This window comes from Temnothorax curvispinosus, unplaced genomic scaffold, assembly GCF_003070985.1.
Source record: "Temnothorax curvispinosus isolate PA1 unplaced genomic scaffold, ASM307098v1 QBEX01004060.1, whole genome shotgun sequence".
Classification (NCBI taxonomy): domain Eukaryota; kingdom Metazoa; phylum Arthropoda; class Insecta; order Hymenoptera; family Formicidae; genus Temnothorax; species Temnothorax curvispinosus.
The window spans coordinates 484-18,776 of record NW_020213840.1 but is presented as its reverse complement, the minus strand read 5'-3'; the positions used below and the strand labels follow the sequence as shown (position 1 = coordinate 18,776).

At 43.4% G+C, this 18,293-nt stretch overlaps 1 protein-coding gene across 3 annotated transcripts; it reads right to left on the bottom strand.

Annotated features, from left to right (window-relative positions):
* Window positions 1–9,953: 9,953 nt before the first annotated feature.
* Window positions 9,954–17,722, bottom strand: LOC112453118 (transportin-1-like). 3 transcript variants are annotated; one of them, XM_025013679.1, is made up of 15 exons: window positions 17,524–17,721; window positions 16,558–16,633; window positions 16,264–16,443; window positions 15,817–16,165; window positions 15,515–15,716; window positions 15,018–15,426; window positions 14,614–14,925; window positions 14,293–14,530; window positions 13,880–14,169; window positions 13,704–13,802; window positions 13,374–13,469; window positions 12,029–12,104; window positions 10,546–10,720; window positions 10,342–10,468; window positions 9,954–10,245 (listed from the first exon to the last, which is right to left on the bottom strand). In XM_025013679.1, the coding sequence occupies exons 1-14, from the start codon at window positions 17,626–17,628 to the stop codon at window positions 10,361–10,363; spliced, it is 2,715 nt and encodes a 904-aa protein (XP_024869447.1). In that variant the 5' UTR covers window positions 17,629–17,721; the 3' UTR covers window positions 9,954–10,245; window positions 10,342–10,360. The 3 variants fall into 3 exon arrangements, with proteins under 3 accessions (XP_024869447.1, XP_024869448.1, XP_024869449.1); XM_025013680.1 differs by having other exon boundaries at window positions 9,954–10,242; XM_025013681.1 differs by lacking the exons at window positions 9,954–10,245; window positions 10,342–10,468; window positions 12,029–12,104 and having other exon boundaries at window positions 10,596–10,720; window positions 17,524–17,722.
* Between the last annotated feature and the right edge of the window lie 571 nt (window positions 17,723–18,293).

The window sequence follows — 18,293 nt, the reverse complement described above, 5'->3', positions numbered from 1 at the left end:
TGGAAGACATAACTCTCGTAGATGATTCACGGGCGGGTGGACGGACGCCGGACGATTTCTCGCGTTCGTCGCCGGCGAGCGAGCGAGCGGGGGACGGCGGACAGCATCGCCGTCGGGGCGCTAATGCAATAACGCGCGGCTACGCGGATAAATCAAGCCGGGGCGAACCGCTCGAGCGGTGGCTGTGCCGTGCCGTGCAGTGCCACGCCGCGTAATCGCGTTACCCCGGTCGTCCCCGGGGCGCCGTTATTGTCCCGGAACCCCTTGCCCTCAGAGGGGAGGACGAGGTGCTCCGAAAGTCGCGCGTTCCTCCAGCCCGGTAATTCGTCCGACTTATCTCCGCGTAAATCGTGGGGCGCGATTCTTGTTTCTCATCTATTCATTAGCGGGAGAAATTAAGGACTTTTACGATACTTCTCGAATACGGAAAATTCGCTGAGAGAAGGGTGAGATGTTCTGGATGTTAAATATTGCTGTTACATATAGCACGAGGATATATTAGTGTTTGTCGAGGACGTGTTGCGGAAACTTACCGCTATATCAAATCGCGATGAAACGTCTTCCAGTGCATTCTCGCAGATAAATCAATCATGCATCTCGGAGGAGGGTTGTAATCGCGTTAACACGGATTTATTCCGGCCATCCCCGGGGCGTCGTTATCGTCTCATCCGCGTGCGTCGATAGGTCGAAGCAACGTCGCGTGACCGTGATTTGATTAGCGACTTTAATTAAAAAGAACGCCGGCGCACAGTAACCGTTTCAACGTATATACGACCCACATACGGTTGAACTTTTTATGGGCGTTGTATATAAAATAGGAAAGCCCATAATTCGGTCCTTTTACGACCGCAGGATTGATTCTGCAACGGTGACTTACGGTCTCATAAACCAACATCTCTTTTTCACGATAAAGCTTTCGAATATATAGATTAGCAGATTTTCATTGGGTTAGAATTAATTCAGTGTTATAAAGATATTTTAAATATAATTAATTATCTGCTACATTACGTATTGAAATTGAATCCATTCGCCACTTGTGTTGCAAATCTCATCGTTGAAAAGCTAAATCGATTGGGGCGATTTGTTTATGTAAAAAAATCGATAGACCCGTGTTCATCCGCCCGTGTAATTCATTTAGCGATTTGTGATCAAATTGTCATCTATTACTCCGTCCCGGAGGAGTAATGGACGTGAAAATGTGCTCTATTTTCCCTGTCAGTTCTCGTAAAGAATCACCGAGAGTTCTTGTGACGTTATAGAAAGAACGCGTTGTGTAGCGCTGAATATATCTCCCTTTATATTTTAATTAAGTGTTAGTTATCGAAGATACTTCTACCAGAAGACGTATAATTTTAATAGTTTTTCTTTATTTATTTAAATATATTTGATCTTTTTAGGTTTTCAAACGGAGCAATATAAAGGGTCTTATCGTTATCATCGACAATCACTGACTTTGCGAGGATAGCAATAAACGGAAATAGTAGAAGTTACAATAATTTGCAGCAGCTACGCAAATTAACGGTGAAAATAATGATGCTCCACCTCATTCACAGATAGGAAGATAATAATAAAAGCGCAAGGCCAGGGCCAAGGGTCGTATTCGCCCTTCCACCCCCGGTGACGCTTTCTGAAATAAAATAAAACCCTCTCGTATCCCCGGGATAATTCGGAGGGCGCCGAGGGATGTTCCTCTCTCTCTCTCTCTCTCTCTCTCCCCCCTCGCTCATTTTAATCCGAGTTTTAAGAAGTTTTTCCTATTGCTCGTAAATTGGCCGTCGTTTGTCTGGCCGGGGTCACGTGGGGCCAGCGAGAGGTGGGAACCACCCTCGGGGTATTCTCCCCACTATAGCGAGAGATCCTGTTGTTCGCACATTGCGCATTCGTAGCGCGCGAGTGGGGAACGGAAACTCGTAACTGCGATATAATGTCCCGCGAAAACCAGCTACCATCATCAATTATCTCCGCCCCCTTGTCTCTTCAGAGGGGATGAAACGGGGAATAATCGAGAAGTGCGCGGGGGGAGAGACGACTTGTCGAGATTTCTTGAAGACGTTGCATAAGATCGGAGACGTAAAAATAACAGCAGTAATATTATTTAAAAAAAAGTAAGTAATAAGATTATTTAAAAAATGTATGTCCCTAAAAGATCAAGATAGACTTGACATATCTCTATACTTCTAACTGAAACCAAAAACTTTTAATACAGTAATTAACTTACTTAAAACACGAATTATCTCTTGTCTTTGATAAATATTTTTTTACGACGTCTGAAATTCCCTTCGAATAGCATTTGATTGCATATCTCTTGACGTTAAATCATTTTATCGTTCAGCTCGAGGACTATCGTTGGAAATTCGCTAACGCCCGGTCGGATCATCGGCGAAAAATTCGCGGCAACAGATCAATCCTGCAATTCCAGCGGTGCGCGATCGAGGGGATGGGGCGGGACGGATGCTGCGCGAGATTTGGAAATAATTCAGCCCCGCGCACTGACTGGCGGGCCAAGGGGCCGCTTGCTCCTTCCGGCCGCCCCGCGTGCCTTAATCTAATCCAAGGATAATCTAAAATTCATGACACACATAACTGCCAGGCGATGATATATCTGGCGGGGGTGTAAAGGCAGCAGCGTCTTCTCCGTTTTCCCCCTTACCCATACCCTCCTCGCCGTTCTTGTAGCTTGCAGTTTGCCTCGGTGGATACCCAACAGCAATCACTGGCATTATTATTTAATGCAACGCGCGTGGCGGCTTGTATACACCGAACCCAACTACCCGTAAATCGCGATATCGTAGAGACCTGCTGCTGGATGCTGTTTATCTCGCGAGAGGAATTACCAGCTCGATCGCCGCCAGTTGATCTTTCTTCTCCAACATCTCGAAACACGGTAAATTAAACAGGCCGTAACTGGTCGCATATCGACTGTTTATGATGTTATTCTATCTAAAGAAATTAAGTATACTGTCTGGATACAGTGAAACTTTTATTCGAAGAATACCACGTGGATTAAGAAAGTAATTTTTATAGTAGATCCATCTTTAATGACGTATTACAAAGACTGGAGTTATATCTTAGGTAATCAAAGTCTGACTTGTGTCTCCAATTTATTTAACAACTAATGGAATTTGTTTTATTTCTCGTTATGTAAAACAGATCCTACATAATCGTTCTTTCCAGTTAAATGTTCTGTGATACGGTCGAAGGTCCGATCCTGAACGCAGCATCCGCTTATGCTAAAAGAACTTGCAACTGTTCTCAGCGAATTAATCGATTTGCGCACGATCATCCGCGTACCCTTCTCGATACCACGAACGTCGTTCGTGCCCCGACGGAAGCCCCGATAATCCAGGGAATGCAACCTTTACGACGGGGGGTGAGATGCACGCAAATGGACCGAGGGTGGTCACGCGCCGGCGATAAGAAAAGAGAAGAGAGCGATAAAGTAGGAGAGAAAGAGAGCGGGAGCAAGAAAAGTGGAGGAAACGAGGAGCTAAACGCGAGTTTCCGCCCCTCCGGGCAGATCCGATGCGGAATCAATTCGCGTAATAGTTCCAAGGGGGTTGGGGGGGAAGAGGATGGCTCGGCGGCGGGAAAGGGGGTGGTAGCAAGCTAAATCGACTGACGGTCGTAGGGGTGGGTTAAGCGGAGAGCTCGGATACGGGCCATTACCACACCTGTCCCTCAACTTCGACTTCGCGAGAGAGGGAGAGAGGCGGCGAGCCCGAAGCTCTAATGAAGAGAAGCAATCACTTAAGCCGGATCGCCGCGTATACCCGGTGTGCCGTACGCGGGATACGATACGGTTTTATTTGCGCGGCTCCGCGCCGAGGTACCTACGCTTTTACGGCTCACTCGGGGGAGTGCTCGACGGGGACGCGAGCGAATAGGACACGGAGCGTGTCCCGTATTCGCCGATCCGAATCGCTCCTTCGGGACATCCTCGATCATTTGTAACGCGAGATCGTTATCTCCTCGATAGCGCCCGAACTGGAGAGAACGTTGGAATGCCGGATCGGAGATGACCGCCTTCCGCGTTCTTTTCACAGATAACGATAGAGCTAACCAGAGCTAATAACGCACAAGTGAAAACAGATGTTTGAGGCCCTATAATCGTAATGTAAAGAAATAAAATTTCAGAATTGATTTTTAAAGATGATTGCAAACTCGTTAAATAATTTGAATTACTGTCTAGTACGAGTGCTAATTATTAGCTCTTACTTACCTCGCTTTTGTTTACAAAATCATATCGCTCGCATTACAGGTGCATGAGAGAATTTTGCGGATTTATAATCGTCGCACGTGACCGACTAACGTAAAAGAACTCACTGTACTCTGGATAAGAAATGACAGAAAAATGCGAAGGATAATTATAAAATAACTCCAAATGAATAGGTGTTACCGGTCCTTAAAAAATAAAAAAGAAAGGAATTATCAAAAAGATGTAAGTAATCGACATCGAAATGAAGGATAGACTTTGTCATAAGAAGACTCGCAACGGTGCTCGGTACTTCGTCAAGATTTATTTCGAATGAATTGTCACGTAGCGCACAGAGAACCAAGACAACGAGCGCAATATGAATCGAGAATTGAAGCCGGTATAATTTCAATGTTCTTAATTCTTGATGCTATAGACACAAGCTCGACGCACAAGCCGTTAGAAATTAAACAAAGAAAAAAAATAATCTCATTACAATTTCCTTACGCAATTATATCGGGCGTAATTATATAGTTTTAGATTGTCTCTTTACAGAAACATAACTTTCACTCTATATAACAGCCTATTTTACTTCGCTAATATTATTATTCCTTATTAATATTTCTACGATTTGTAATATTACTATAAATTACTTACGATCCTAAAATTAGCTAGAGAGAGAGGCTTTACATTAAGTATTCTCAAAAAATTGACTTACATCATTGTCACATTACACCCACGGAGATCATTTACGCGCATCTATAGCATATGGGAATCCTGAAACCAACGAGGTTCTACCGGTTTCAATCCCGGATATGAACTGTGTGTGTGTGATTTATGCGCGTGCATGTATGTATAACTGTGTCGCGACCGCACGCGACTCGGACAGTTAATTAACGGAAGAAGCTCGGCGGCAGGAAGCAGTATATAGTGTTCGCGTTAAACACGTTGTAACAAGCGATTGAACCTTAATTATACTTTTTGCTCCTCGTCAACGGTCTGCCGTCCGAATAGATGAATCCACGTTATTTCGAATTGAATACTTGACGCTTTATAAAATGTTAAGTGTTGTCCGGCTCGATTACAATAATGAGTTTCGGCGAGAAAACGATTCGTAATGACACGAAAAATTGCCGAGGCTATAAAATACAATTATCGAGGATGTACATTCAGCCTTAGATGATGATGGGATTTACAGTGCAATTGTTATGTTGATCTAAAACGGTATGACGGTCGATTTAACTGCGCATAGGATATTCCCATTTTAACAAAGCTTTTTTTCTTTTTTTCAAGGAATTATCCAATTTGGGATCACTTTTCGTAAGAAAAACTTGTAGCTTGAACATTTAGTTTTAAGTGATTTTCTTCATACATATATATACACGTTTGTAATTTTAATTGTCTGAAAGAATTGAAACAGTTGAAATTACAATTTCGCTTTTGTTCAAAGAAAATCGAGAACCGTTCTGGGACATCTTATACACAGCTAATCCGCTTATCATACACTCTTTGCGTTTTAAAGAGTCAAGGAGTTATATAAAGAAGTGTACATGTACGAAACTGTTTCAATCGCTCTTTCGAGATGGGCAGCACCCCTTTCGTTGCACTTTGACAGGCGTAAATGTATTCATTGCGTGGAAAAAACAGGAGAATGTAGTCTCGTTATTCTTTCTTTTCTGTCCGTGCGAAACTTACATGCGACGTTACTACTGAGCACTAGAAGAGATTATCCTTAAGTACTAGGTAGTCAAGGTAATATGCAACAATAAAAAAGAACACCGTGTATGTATATTACTCTATTATCGAGTGTAGACACTGGACAGAGAAATTCGCCGGCGCTTGCGAGAGAAAACAGCAAAGTAAAAGCAAATTAACGGCAAATCGACTTGCATTTTTTTTTTAGCAGAACCGTCCTTCCGTGGCCGCAAGGATAGGATAATCAGGTACTAGGAACAGCCCCACACAGAGTCCCGATCCTTTGAGAGGGGAAAGACGCGATCGATCGACATCCAATGTCGTAGAGGTCTATCGGGCAGATCTTTTCTTCTTCTTACGAAAGAAAGATTCCCTGATAGAATCTTTTCCATTGTTGCGGATATCTCGTTTCAATTCATCGCATGCTTCTCGATCGGACTGAGCGAAGGTGTATCAATTATATGTATATAACTATACACACATCTATGATATAGAATTTCTTTCACAATACCAAGTGCGGTAATAATGATTGTAAAGTCTAAGTCTAGAGGTCATATTAATAATCTAATTCCGCGTTGAATATTGTGGCTGTATCCCGACGGCGTTTTACAAAGAGGATGTCCGCGTACGCACGTGTGAGCATATACCTAAGTGTACTAATACATCCTAAGTATATCAAAGATACTTGATAGAAAGCGTTACAGCCTACCTAAGGCCGAAAGAGTCTACAGTGATCAGGAATAATGATTGGTAATCTCCAAAGGACGGGTACCTCCGCTCCGAACGCTGCCCGCACGAGGATTCATTATGATTAAATATAATACACACCGTATATATATATATATATATATAATATATATATTAATTACAATAATTATAGTATTAATTAAGAATTATTATGTTAATAGTTATTCAACCACGTGTATGGCTCAGTCTATTAAGCTAGTCTCATGCAACAACAACAATAAAGATACAACAATATATTTACTTGTGAGTTTATCGAGTTTCGATTCACACATCGTTTATTACTCTGTTCTAATTTACTCGTATATCCTTCTTTCTTTTTTTGCCTTTTTTTCCTACCATTTTCTTTGCCGGCGATCACCCTGTTACTACACGTTCCCCTACGCATACATACGTCTTCGCACGCAATTTTGTTAACTGACGATAGAAAAAGATTGGAAATTTCAGATATCAATCGGCATTTAATCACTTTTTGTTTCAGTCCTCTATCATTTTAATATTTAATATAATAATTATGTATAAATAGACGTCATCTCACTGTTACTTTATAATCGTTTATAAATTTAATATCTCGATCTTATCGTGACTGAGAGCTTTTCGAGTATATTAATATGTAATCGTGAGCCACATAATCCCTCGACGGGGGGGGGGGGGGAAGGGAACGTATCGATATGAATGTGTCAACCGCGAGTACCCGAAACTATACCGACGAGGTCGAAAAGGAGGCAACGTATTTACAACCACACGAGGAAGGACACGTATATTACTCTATGATTCTATTGCGATGCGGAATTTCGTGCGGCGGCGGACCCAAGATCGGCGTAATCGGCGTAATGAGCGTCTACCTTTTCTACCACCGACGAAACCGGCTAGCTTAGGAACTATATCGAGGGGTGAACGATGTAACTTGTGTTTGTAAAAAATCGTCCCGTTAGCCGCTGTTGAATTCTTAAATGTAACTCGGCGAGAAAAGTGAGATAATAACAACGTCGATTTTTTTATATATATGCAATATTTACACATACATACATATATTATATATGTATAACGCGGTAAGAGAAATTAAAACACGTGACCGTGAATTTTCCGTTTAACCCCCCCCCCCCCCCCACGTCGAGTGGCATGTGACTCGGGTGTTCCGTTACCATTTTTTTTCTCTTTCCAAGCTCTTAAGTAATTATAAAAAACAGTAATATCACAAAAATTGCGCAGGCAGGGCAAGGAGAGGGGCCAGAGTTTTGGGATAAAATTATGACAATATACATATATGATACCTATATTGCCAAGTTGACGAACGAGTGTGGATCGAGTCAAGGAGCGGTCACGGAATTCGTCTGTCTGCCGCGCGCGCGTTCTCCTTCCTTCCGCGAGGAAAGGAAGGAGGCTGCTGCGCGACGTAATCTGTCGTATATGCCGTAAAAAGACGCGATAAAGTAGAATTGTCCTTATTCGACGAGCGTCGATGAGGGAAGTACTTTCATCGTCGCGTCGTACTCGACGACGCGTCGATTCTTCTTGTTTAAAATTTTCGAAGAACATCTACCTCGTCTTGCAGCTACAAAGAATGGAGTTTCAACGTAAAATCCCTCTTTTTGAAAACGTCCGTCTCGCCTGCGCTAGTTCGTTTCCCGCCAGTCGTTGAATCTTTTATTGATAGATTTCAAGTTTGATTGACAATGGCGACTTAACGATGAAGTATCTTCTTTTTATTCCCTCCCAGGTTGTGCCGTTCTCTTCCGTTCACTTTTCTCCTCTCTTACTTGGTCTCGATGCGTAAAGGTGAAAATTAAAACATAACTCTTTCTTTTATGTCGTAAAACTATTCGCAGAAATATTCGCTGTTGAAGGATCTCGTAGCTTCTTGTCTGAGATGTGTGTGTATATATACATATACTCAATTGTTGATAATACATAATTTTTGTCACAATGTGAATTATAGAATTTCTTTTTTTTTTCTTAAGTAACGACCGAGATAAAACGCACATCACTTTAAGATAAAAGGACTTGCTTACTTTTTTAACTGGCCCAAGCAAGTGGGACTGGAATGACAGTCTGCTCTCTTCTTTCTCTCTCTCTCTCTCTCTCTCTTTGAAAAACGATTTAAACGCAAGATTTCTTTATCCAGATGAGTTATCGAGATCATTATATCGCGCAAATAAAATTAACATCGCCATAGATTTCACGTCATAGATTCGCTCGCTCTGTGAATCGCATCTGTAAATCGTTTTTTTTTCTTAAAATTTCTTTTTAATCGACGATTTTAAACAACGACGAGAGACTTCGATAGATCAGCAAAGATTTGAAATAATAATCTATTATAATGATTAACAAAAAAACGTCCATTCTAAAATGTATTTATCTATATTTACACTAATACTAATATGATACTAATTTAATATGTTTAACAAAAAAAAAATAATCACAAAAATGGTCTGCAAGTTAAAACATCGTATCATGTTTGATATACGTACGTATACATATAACAGGATGCATAATATATATATGTATATGCATATGCACGCATACATTTGAAATATGTTTTACACATGATGACAAAGTTGTCGCGTATAACCTAATATCACAATCAGCAAGGGAGAGAATAAAATAAGCAGAAAAATTTTGGTTCAAAAATGACGGAATGGCACTTTCTGCGTTTATCATCTTCATGTGTATGTATGTGTGTTTCCTTCTCAACGTATAAAAATACAATATTCTCGAAAAACCCTCTGTACACTATGAAATTTCTAATAACGTACTCTACCTTGTATCATATTTATTATCAAATAAGTAGTTCTACTTTGTCTCTAAAACTCTATAAACACATTCGAATAATCTCTCGTTTTCGCGCGCGCGCGCGCGCGCACACTCTCTCTCGCTCTCAGAGGAAAAAAAGAAGGAAAAAAAAGAAGAAAGGATCAGTATCTAAACGTACAAATTTTCAATCACAGTATATGCGCGATCTCTATAACGTGAGATCTATGCTAAATTCTTACATTCCAACTGTTCTTGCGAGTTGGTTGCTCAATAATAATATACATATATCTAATTATATTAAAGAGCCGGGGCAGAGATGGTCGTGGCGCCCAGCCAGCACTTGTCACGTTTTTTGACATACGCGAGAATCAATTAACACTTTCACGTGTTCAGTGTTACGCGGTAATGGAAACGGAGTGTACAGAGCGTGTACGTCCGGTACATCCGAGGTATCAAATCGGATTGCGGTTACGCTGATACCTCGTTCCGTCTCTTGAAATGTATAGTCGGTGATCCCCACAAAATTCCTCCCTCCCACCCCGAAATAAATCCCACCCAACCCCGCCCACCCACGCTTTTACTTTTTCGGCCAATGCCTATCTCTTGTCGTTCTTGCCTTTTAGCTTCGCTGACACCTCTCTCTCTCCTCGTTTTCTTCCTTTGCAGCCTCATCGACTGCCAGGACTTAAAAGGCACGGCATGCCATTTATCGTTTTCCCCAAAAGCACGATAATAACATACCACGATGACACGGTAACGACAACGATGTTGATGAGAAGAGGCCGTGGTTTCACCCACCCGTCCCATCCGCCCCTTGTTTCCCGCCCAACCCCATTCGGCCTGCTCGTTTAAGAGGCCTTCTGGAAACAAACATAAAGTCATAAAAGGGAATCCTATCAAATTATTGATACTTCTAGATAAAATATAAACGTTTTTAAGAAAATTAGTCAATTTACCGCTTTTAGGCGGAGCTGTTCAGACGCCGTACATGTTGTGGAGCCGCTCACTAAGCTGCGGCGGAAATTGATCGGAGAATCGTTTCCAATTCTCTTCGCCCACTTGATTTTTGAAAGTGAATAGTATCTAAACACAAGACAATAACCATGAGATCGTGCCATGAGAAAATACTGAGCCCATCAGTCGTTCGGCTGTCATTTTACCTTCTGAAACATCTCTTTCAGGTCCTCCTTCGGCGCAGACCACGACGCCACGGCATCGCAGAAGAAGATAAAGTCCGGGACGACACCGGCCGGATTGACAGTGATCATTTGACACATACCTCTGAAGGCAGAATCCTTCTCTTCGTTATCTCTTATGCTTCGCAAAGAAGTGCACCTATTGATAAATTTACAATCGACAATCTCATTAGACGTTGTTCGGCCTCCTTGTCCAAGTGGAAAATACTTCGATCAGTAAAACACGCGGACTTTACGGCACTCATTGATTTTAAACTTATTATGTTGTGAGTTGTAAAAACGCCAACTTCGTCATTAAGTGATCGAAGTATCTTTCTGCAGATTATAATAGTCACATTGAAAGATATACATATGTATATATATAATAATATGGCTCTGGCAATAATTGAACAACTAGCCATTTACGTTCATTCCCACAATTCACACATAGATAAATTTTGTTTCAAATTGCATTCTCGACGAGAGACGAAACGGTTGGCTTACTGTGAGGCCAGTCCAATGCGATAATTAGCACTCTTATTAATGGCTCGAGAAATTATCATTAATATTATTAGATTGCAGATATGTACATACAAATAGCAATAACTGCTATGTATATAAGATTTACATGTACAATCTCCAAAGAGTCGGCGTTAAATTAGAACCGGTATTAGCAGAAAAAAGGAAAATTGCAAATACACTAATTGCAAAGATTGATCGCTGAATTTAAGAGTCTAGCCTATAACAAATTTATGCAATATATTACATAGCTGTATTGGGATATATGACTGGCGTCATATTTCACTTACTGTCTCATTAAGGCTGGGTTTACATTTGACATTTACGGCACGGCACATTGTATAATCAGAACGAGATGCCAAATTACCAGCATGCAGAATGAATTTTTATTAATCGAGCGAGAAAAAAGAACTATTATATGTGAGGTATTCGCGGTCCTCCGGATAACGAGAGGCAACGAGACTTGACGCGGGCGACAAATAATAAGAGTGACAAATGTAAACCTATCCCCTGGTCTCTTGATACTCGGATAAACAGGAGAGCTCGTAACACACTTGCATGGTGGCAAAATAAAGATTAGAATTATATCATATAACGAATTCAAATCTAAGATGTTACTGCGAATACTGCGAATACTGCGAAAAACCATTGAGCAAGTTCATGCTGGCAAGCTGCGGGAGGGTAGCGTTTTCCCATTTACACGTGTATTCCCGGCCGGCCCCGGCGCGGGGATCTCTGCCTTCGCGAAGAGGGAGAGTACTTAAATACGACAATCGATTTTTTTTGCAGCGTGGCTCACCACCGTGTCCTTGCGCAAAAGTTCTTAGCAGCCCCTGATGCAATTACTCAGGAATCGGGAATGTAATAATGTATAATAATAAAGAGTGCTAATAAAAATAGAAGATAATATAATTAATAGAATAATAATATAATAAAGAAATTTACACACCACTGTCGGACAAACTGCTGTAACATGGGGGCGACGTCGTGGGGACACACATAACCTAGGCGACCGATCGTTATGGCTACGGTTTCATTTTCGGTTTCGGTAAGTAGACAAGTGAAGTGTAGTGAAGTGACCGGAAACACAAACAATAAGACAAACTGATAGAGAACCAACGATCAACTCAGGCGAAGAAGAATTATATATATGCTCCGCTTGTAACTTCCAATTAATAAATTCTCAATTAATAATTCAGTTAATTAAGAATCAAGTAACATTAACAATTAATCGAAGACAGTGAGAACACAGGTGAAACATATGAGATACCGACAATGAAACATAGGCAATACCGTGCTATTGTAGCTGCTGAAACAATAATCAAAATTAGATAGCAGCGTGCGAGCCCGTGTGATTTTGTATACGGACCGGTATACCAAATGATCTCTCTCTCTCTCTTTCTCTCCCTCCCTTTCTCTCTTTCTACTGTGTATAAGAAATATATATATAAATATGTCAATACAAATAAGAGAACAATAAAAAGGAATAACCAAATTTGCGTTATGATCTTTTAAAGGCCAATTCAAACAATTCAGTCGAAACAATATAATCTGGGGCTTAGAAATATGCAAGCATTAGTATATATATATACACACACACTTTAGTTTATATATATATATATATATATATATATACCGAATTGCAACATGTCCTTTTGTGGCAATACAGCCGTATAGTATATACGTTCAAGCCTACAGGCAGTCGCACACCACTAAATCAAGGTTCAATATACAAATACTAATTGCTTAAACCTGTCGATAAAACGTGCAATCGCGATTCATGTATATGACCGCGTCAAGTCACTGAACTGTGTGGTTCAAAGTATTGTTGATCCAAAAATTACTTAAAAAAAAAAGAGGAAAAGAAATATATATATGTATTTATGCACCTAGAGCTGGGATGCCACCGAATAACTCGGATCTAGCGTGAACAATACTCTAAAAGTTACTGGGAGACCTTTCATTAAACAATGGTCGGAAAATACTTTCGGTCTACATAAGATTGTGCATAACAATTATTATGTCATAAAGCTAATCTCTGCGAATGAGAAGTTTCCCAATGTGCACAAAGAGCAGCGCACACAGTCGTGACGGAGTGTAATTCTCAAGTCGACACACGGGAAAGATAGCGATGTATGTATGTATATATAGGGAATCGACAGATTCTGGTTGTCGGCTCGAGTCTCGCACTACACATTGCTTTCTATTCGTTTCAAAGTAATGCTCGATATATCATTTACGGTATCGTTCTAAGAGAGAACTAGATATCCGTAAAGATCGGACTGACGACTCACCCGTGTTTTCCAACAGTGTTTTCGGCGTGTCCGGTCGGTTAATGATCTCGATGAGCTGAGTCAAAATTAATGGGATATATGCGCTCGTGTCAGGTCCTGCGAAAGACAAACGGAGATAAGCGGTAAGCTTAATTTGTTCTCTGTAACAATGGTCGCGTTCGGCGGAAAAAGCAGCTCAGTGAGCGCTCAGTAATTCTTCATTACAATTGATTTTTACGCTTAGATCCGAGGAAGAACCAAAGGCAAGCACCAATCGTATTAAAGAATCACTGACCGTTTACTGAGCTGCTTTTTCCGCTGAACGCAGCAAATATCGTTCTCGATATTTACCGAGTTTTATCGAAATTTCGCCGATCGCCCATGTCGCGTTGTTACACACTGATATGAACTGCGGATGCAAGTTTTGTCCCAGTATAGGCATAAACTCCGCTGCGCATCGAGATAAAATTCATTGACATTAACATATATGTCCGATGGTCTCTCGGTATCGTCTAGAATATACTCACGTATGCAGGGGAGTACATGTTGGAAACAAGCTTTCGTAAGATCTCCTAGTAAAGCGAAGCTACTCTGTCTAACCTCTGGCATGGTATCCTGCATACACTGGTACAACAGCTGCATAACGTTGCTGTTCATCACTAGACGTTCCATATGACCGTCTAGCCCTTCCGCTAATCCGCTAAGGAGGTCCAACGCGACTATCATGAAGTCCTTATCGGGTGCCTCAAACTGCTCCGGACTTTGCGTGCTCGCTATGTGTTGGTTCAGCGTTTGCTCTACAAGCGACACACATCGCCTGCAAACAAAACGGAGTATTTCACCATATCATACCGAGATAATTTATACTAGATTATTAGAACGGCAATATGAAACAGATTTGGTTTGGTCAAAAGATTGTTCGTCATGTGTGTGTACATACCTGTACACAGGTTCACAATACGGTAAGAAACCCGAGCGCAACGCGGTCGCTACTGAAGAAAGGCATTCCAGCAGTGGGAACAGATCTTTATCCTCGTCCTTCAGTACGTTCCACTTATTAATGAGAGGCGGCATCAGAAGATTGATGTAGTCTGGTTTGTTCAGATGGTGACCCACAGAATCGGCGAGAGTGCCGATTGCGTCGTACAGAATTAAAAGATTCTTATGCTGATATTTACCTGCAAATAGACAGTTGCATTAATAAATTGCAGAGATGCATCTTCTAAGATCAAAACGAATAATCGCTTCGTGTTGTACTCACTAAACGCAAAGACAAGCGTCTCGAGAATAAATCCAAGATAAGGGACCAGTTCGGTGCAGGCCTCTTCCTCCAAAGTTGCAAAAGCGGAGCATGCCGCCTCTTGAACACGTTTGTTGCTGTCGAGCACTCTTTTGAGCAATTCCGTCATCAGAGGCTTCAAATGCGTCTCGTGAGGTTGCGCACAAACCCAATGCGCGTAACGGCTCAACGTCCAGCAAGTTATGGCACGCACAAGAGCCTTCTTGTCGCTCAGACAACTGATCAGGTAAGGGATGAGCTCCGACAGATGCGGAATCATGCCGCTCATACAACCTGCAAATACGAATCAAAATCTCAATTACTTCGACCAGTCTTTTAATCTATTTATAAGAGTACTTTAAAGAAAAAAAAAAGAATGCGCGCACCTTCAGCGATAGCTCCCAGTGCCAGGATACCGGATTCCTTGATCTCCCAAGACTGATGGAAAAGAGTCTCCTTCAGGATCGGTATCAAAACCGGTAAAAGGTCTTCCCTGAAAACATTAGCCAGCATATCTAGCGCGGCGGCGGAGCATTTCCTCAAGTTCCAATCGCTCAGAGTTGAATCGTCATCGCATCCGTCCTCAACGTCTATGTCCTCGTCGTCACACCCGCCGTTAACGCCGCCGTTCTCGTCGGTGTGCTTGTTCATGCCATTGGCATGATGCGAGTGATGAGTCTTGGATTTGTGAAAACGTGGTCGGATATCCTCTTCCCTGTCTGGAATCATTTCATCCTCCTCCACGTCTCCTTTGAGGAGGATTATGTCAATTTCCGAATACTTCATACCTTTCACCTGTAAAAAAAAACGGAAAAAAGTGCGTTAAGAGTCAAGTAAGACAAAAGAGTGATAATTTCGCGCGTAAACTTAGAAGAGAACTCACCAAGATAGGTACTAATCGCGACAAATGTGGCGCAAGTGCCTCTTTGCAAATTGGTTGTTCCGCTAATGACAACCAAAACTCGCACGCCTCCAATGCCACTCCTTCGTCAATGTCCTGAGTTCTCATTAGCATGTATTCTATTATATTGTGCATATGCGGTATTAGTCTGTCCATTCGTACTTCGAGTAGCATTACCAGAGCCCTACGTGGAGACAATGAAAGATACATCAGTTTTCCTGTTAGCGATAACAACAGCGAAAAGAAAAGAAACAATATGCCATCTGCATTATACTATCAACTACCTGCACACGTTTTTTCGGACCTCGGAATCATCGTCCGAAGCTAAATGGAAGAGATTCTCCAAAAAGCTGTCTATATGTATCATAAGCGCTTGCGTACGTTGAATGATGAACTGATTGACGCATGCTATCGCGTGGGATCTGATCTTGGGGCTCGAATGTCTAAAGAATTGAAGGAACTTTGGAATCAGAATGTTCAAGGGGCGATTCAGTGCGTCCGAATCTAATATCTCCGCCGAGTCCTCGCAGATCTTCTGGAGAGCGCCGAACGCGCCCTCGCAAACGTTGTAATCTTGCGAGTCCAACATTTGACACAACGCCGGCAACAATTCCGGCCAAGTCGTTAATTCACCTACTCACCGAGAAATACAATTTCAACCGTCAAAAAAAATACATACAATACGCACTCCTTCGCCGCATCTCGCCGAGTAATATAAAATAATAGCGTACCTCTTGATGCGACAGTGGTGATCAAAATACCGACGGTCGCACGAATCAGCGGCGATGGATCTCCGACAGCTGACAGACATTCTTGCTTCACGAAATTTATGACCTCCGGTACAAACTTGTGGAAGTACGTCTTTACATTGTTCTTCAATATCAGTCCACTCAGAGACCTAGTAGGTTCGTCTTTAACAGAGAGAAAATTATTAGTTTCTTCTTGACAAATATCTCAAGCAGAATTGCAAAATGAAAACTCTCAGGGTATCTCAACCGGAGAGTCGCATATAAATTTCGACGTACCTTCCGATGTCAATTTCGTCAGGACAAAAATCAGATAGTTGTTGAAATCTGGGAATTTGTTCAACTCTTCCAATTTCTACATTATACAATTAAGGAAAATAATATATGACGTGAGATTATTTATCAATGTAAACGAGAAGATGCATATACATTGAACAATTCGTATTCATATATTTCACGGATCCGATTCGTTTCCCCGAATAGATAGCACAGTCGTTAAACGCGAACGATCATCGATAAAGCGCGCGATCGGGCACGGCATATTGTGATTGGGCACGGCTGGGCAATCTATACGCGCGAGCGAGAGTGCCCGGCGAGGAGGACTCCCGCGAAAACTATCGATCAGGAGGAGCCGCGCGCTGGGAAAACAAGTCCCCCCGCGCGCGCGAGCATGCGAGCGAGCCGGAGTCCCCGCGCGACTCCGCTCCGCGCGGCACGGCTCGGCTCGGCCGGGACGTGCATCGTTAGCATATTTCCAGCTCCGCGGCCGCAACGCGTCGGGCCCGCTCGATTCCGGGGACGACGGGGCGACGGTGACGCGCGACGGGACGGGACGCGCGAGGAACGAGCGAATGATCGTTGCAAATTCGCGACGCTATCGCGAGCGAACGCAAGCGAGAAAGAGCGAGCGAGCGAGCGTGCGCGCGCGCGCACGCGCGTGCCCCGTCTTTCTCCCGAGCGATCTCGCGACATGGGGATCGCGCGTTCGCGCGATAATTAATTTCCCCGGATCGTCCTCGGGAAGGCCGAAAATTCCGTTGGGACCGCCGCGCCGGGAAAACGAACGCGACGACGCGGTCTCGCGCGCGCGCTGCGTCCCTTTTTTCTTTCCCGCACCCGCGCTTCACTCCGCGGGGGCCACGTATGGGCTCCGAGCGGCGGGCAGCACACCACAAGCACACGACACGACACCGACGGCGACGGGGCACGAGGATCGCGGATCTCGATCGATTGGCGAAAGGATACTTGTTGTACGGCCCGCTGGGTCGCCGTGTCCGGGCTCTGCGACTCCTTGAGCAGCGTCAGGATTTGCCTGAGTCCTTCCTCCTGTGGTTGCCACGCCATTTTCATCGTGTTTTTCAACAGCACCACTGTAACGCGCAGCCTGCCTTCTCTGACCTCGCAGATAAACGGAAGCTCCCTACAGCGCTCCCTGCTCCCTCTCTGCCGCTCTCTTTCTCGCTCTTTCTTTCGCCCCCTCCCTGCCCCCCGTGCCATCGGTCAGCCAATCCCTACCCCTCTGCCGCGAGAGCTCCGTCAGGACCGTGGTGGCGCAAGGGGGCGCCACGCCCTTCCTCGTCGCGTCACAACGGGGAGCGAGAAGGGAGACTGTCGTCCCGCGTTTCCGTCTCAAGCGCGTTTCTCTCGCCCCGTTTTTCGGCATGTTCGGGAAAACTCTCGGTGAAACCGGTTCGCGAGACAAAAAAAAACCTCTTTGCGGCGGGCCACCGCGGAGGGTGCCCAGAGAGTTTCTCTCAGCACCCCGCGTATGGGAAGTATGGGAACGCCGATCGCGTGTTTGCAGCTTTTAAAATTGAAAAAGTGAGTGTCGGACGACGACGCGAGGCGCGGGGTATTTCGAAACCGGAATCCCGACCGGTCCGGATTTCCGGTGTCGCGCGGGTCGGCGCGGGAAAACGCGCCTCGCGACAATGGAAACGCCGCCGATCGATGTAAGGTATACATACGTCCTTTTACGCGTTCGCGCGCCCTGAAAATCGGCACGATTTCGTCGA

Coding starts and splice junctions, on each gene's coding strand:
- LOC112453118 (XM_025013679.1), bottom strand. CDS start 17,628: ATGAAAATGGCGTGGCAACCACAGGAGGAAGGACTCAGGCAAATCCTG. Junction 15,717..15,816: donor GTCCGAAAAAACGTGTGCAG/GTAGTTGATAGT, acceptor GTCTCCACGTAG/GGCTCTGGTAATGCTACTCG. Junction 13,803..13,879: donor ACATGTACTCCCCTGCATAC/GTGAGTATATTC, acceptor CTCGATGCGCAG/CGGAGTTTATGCCTATACTG.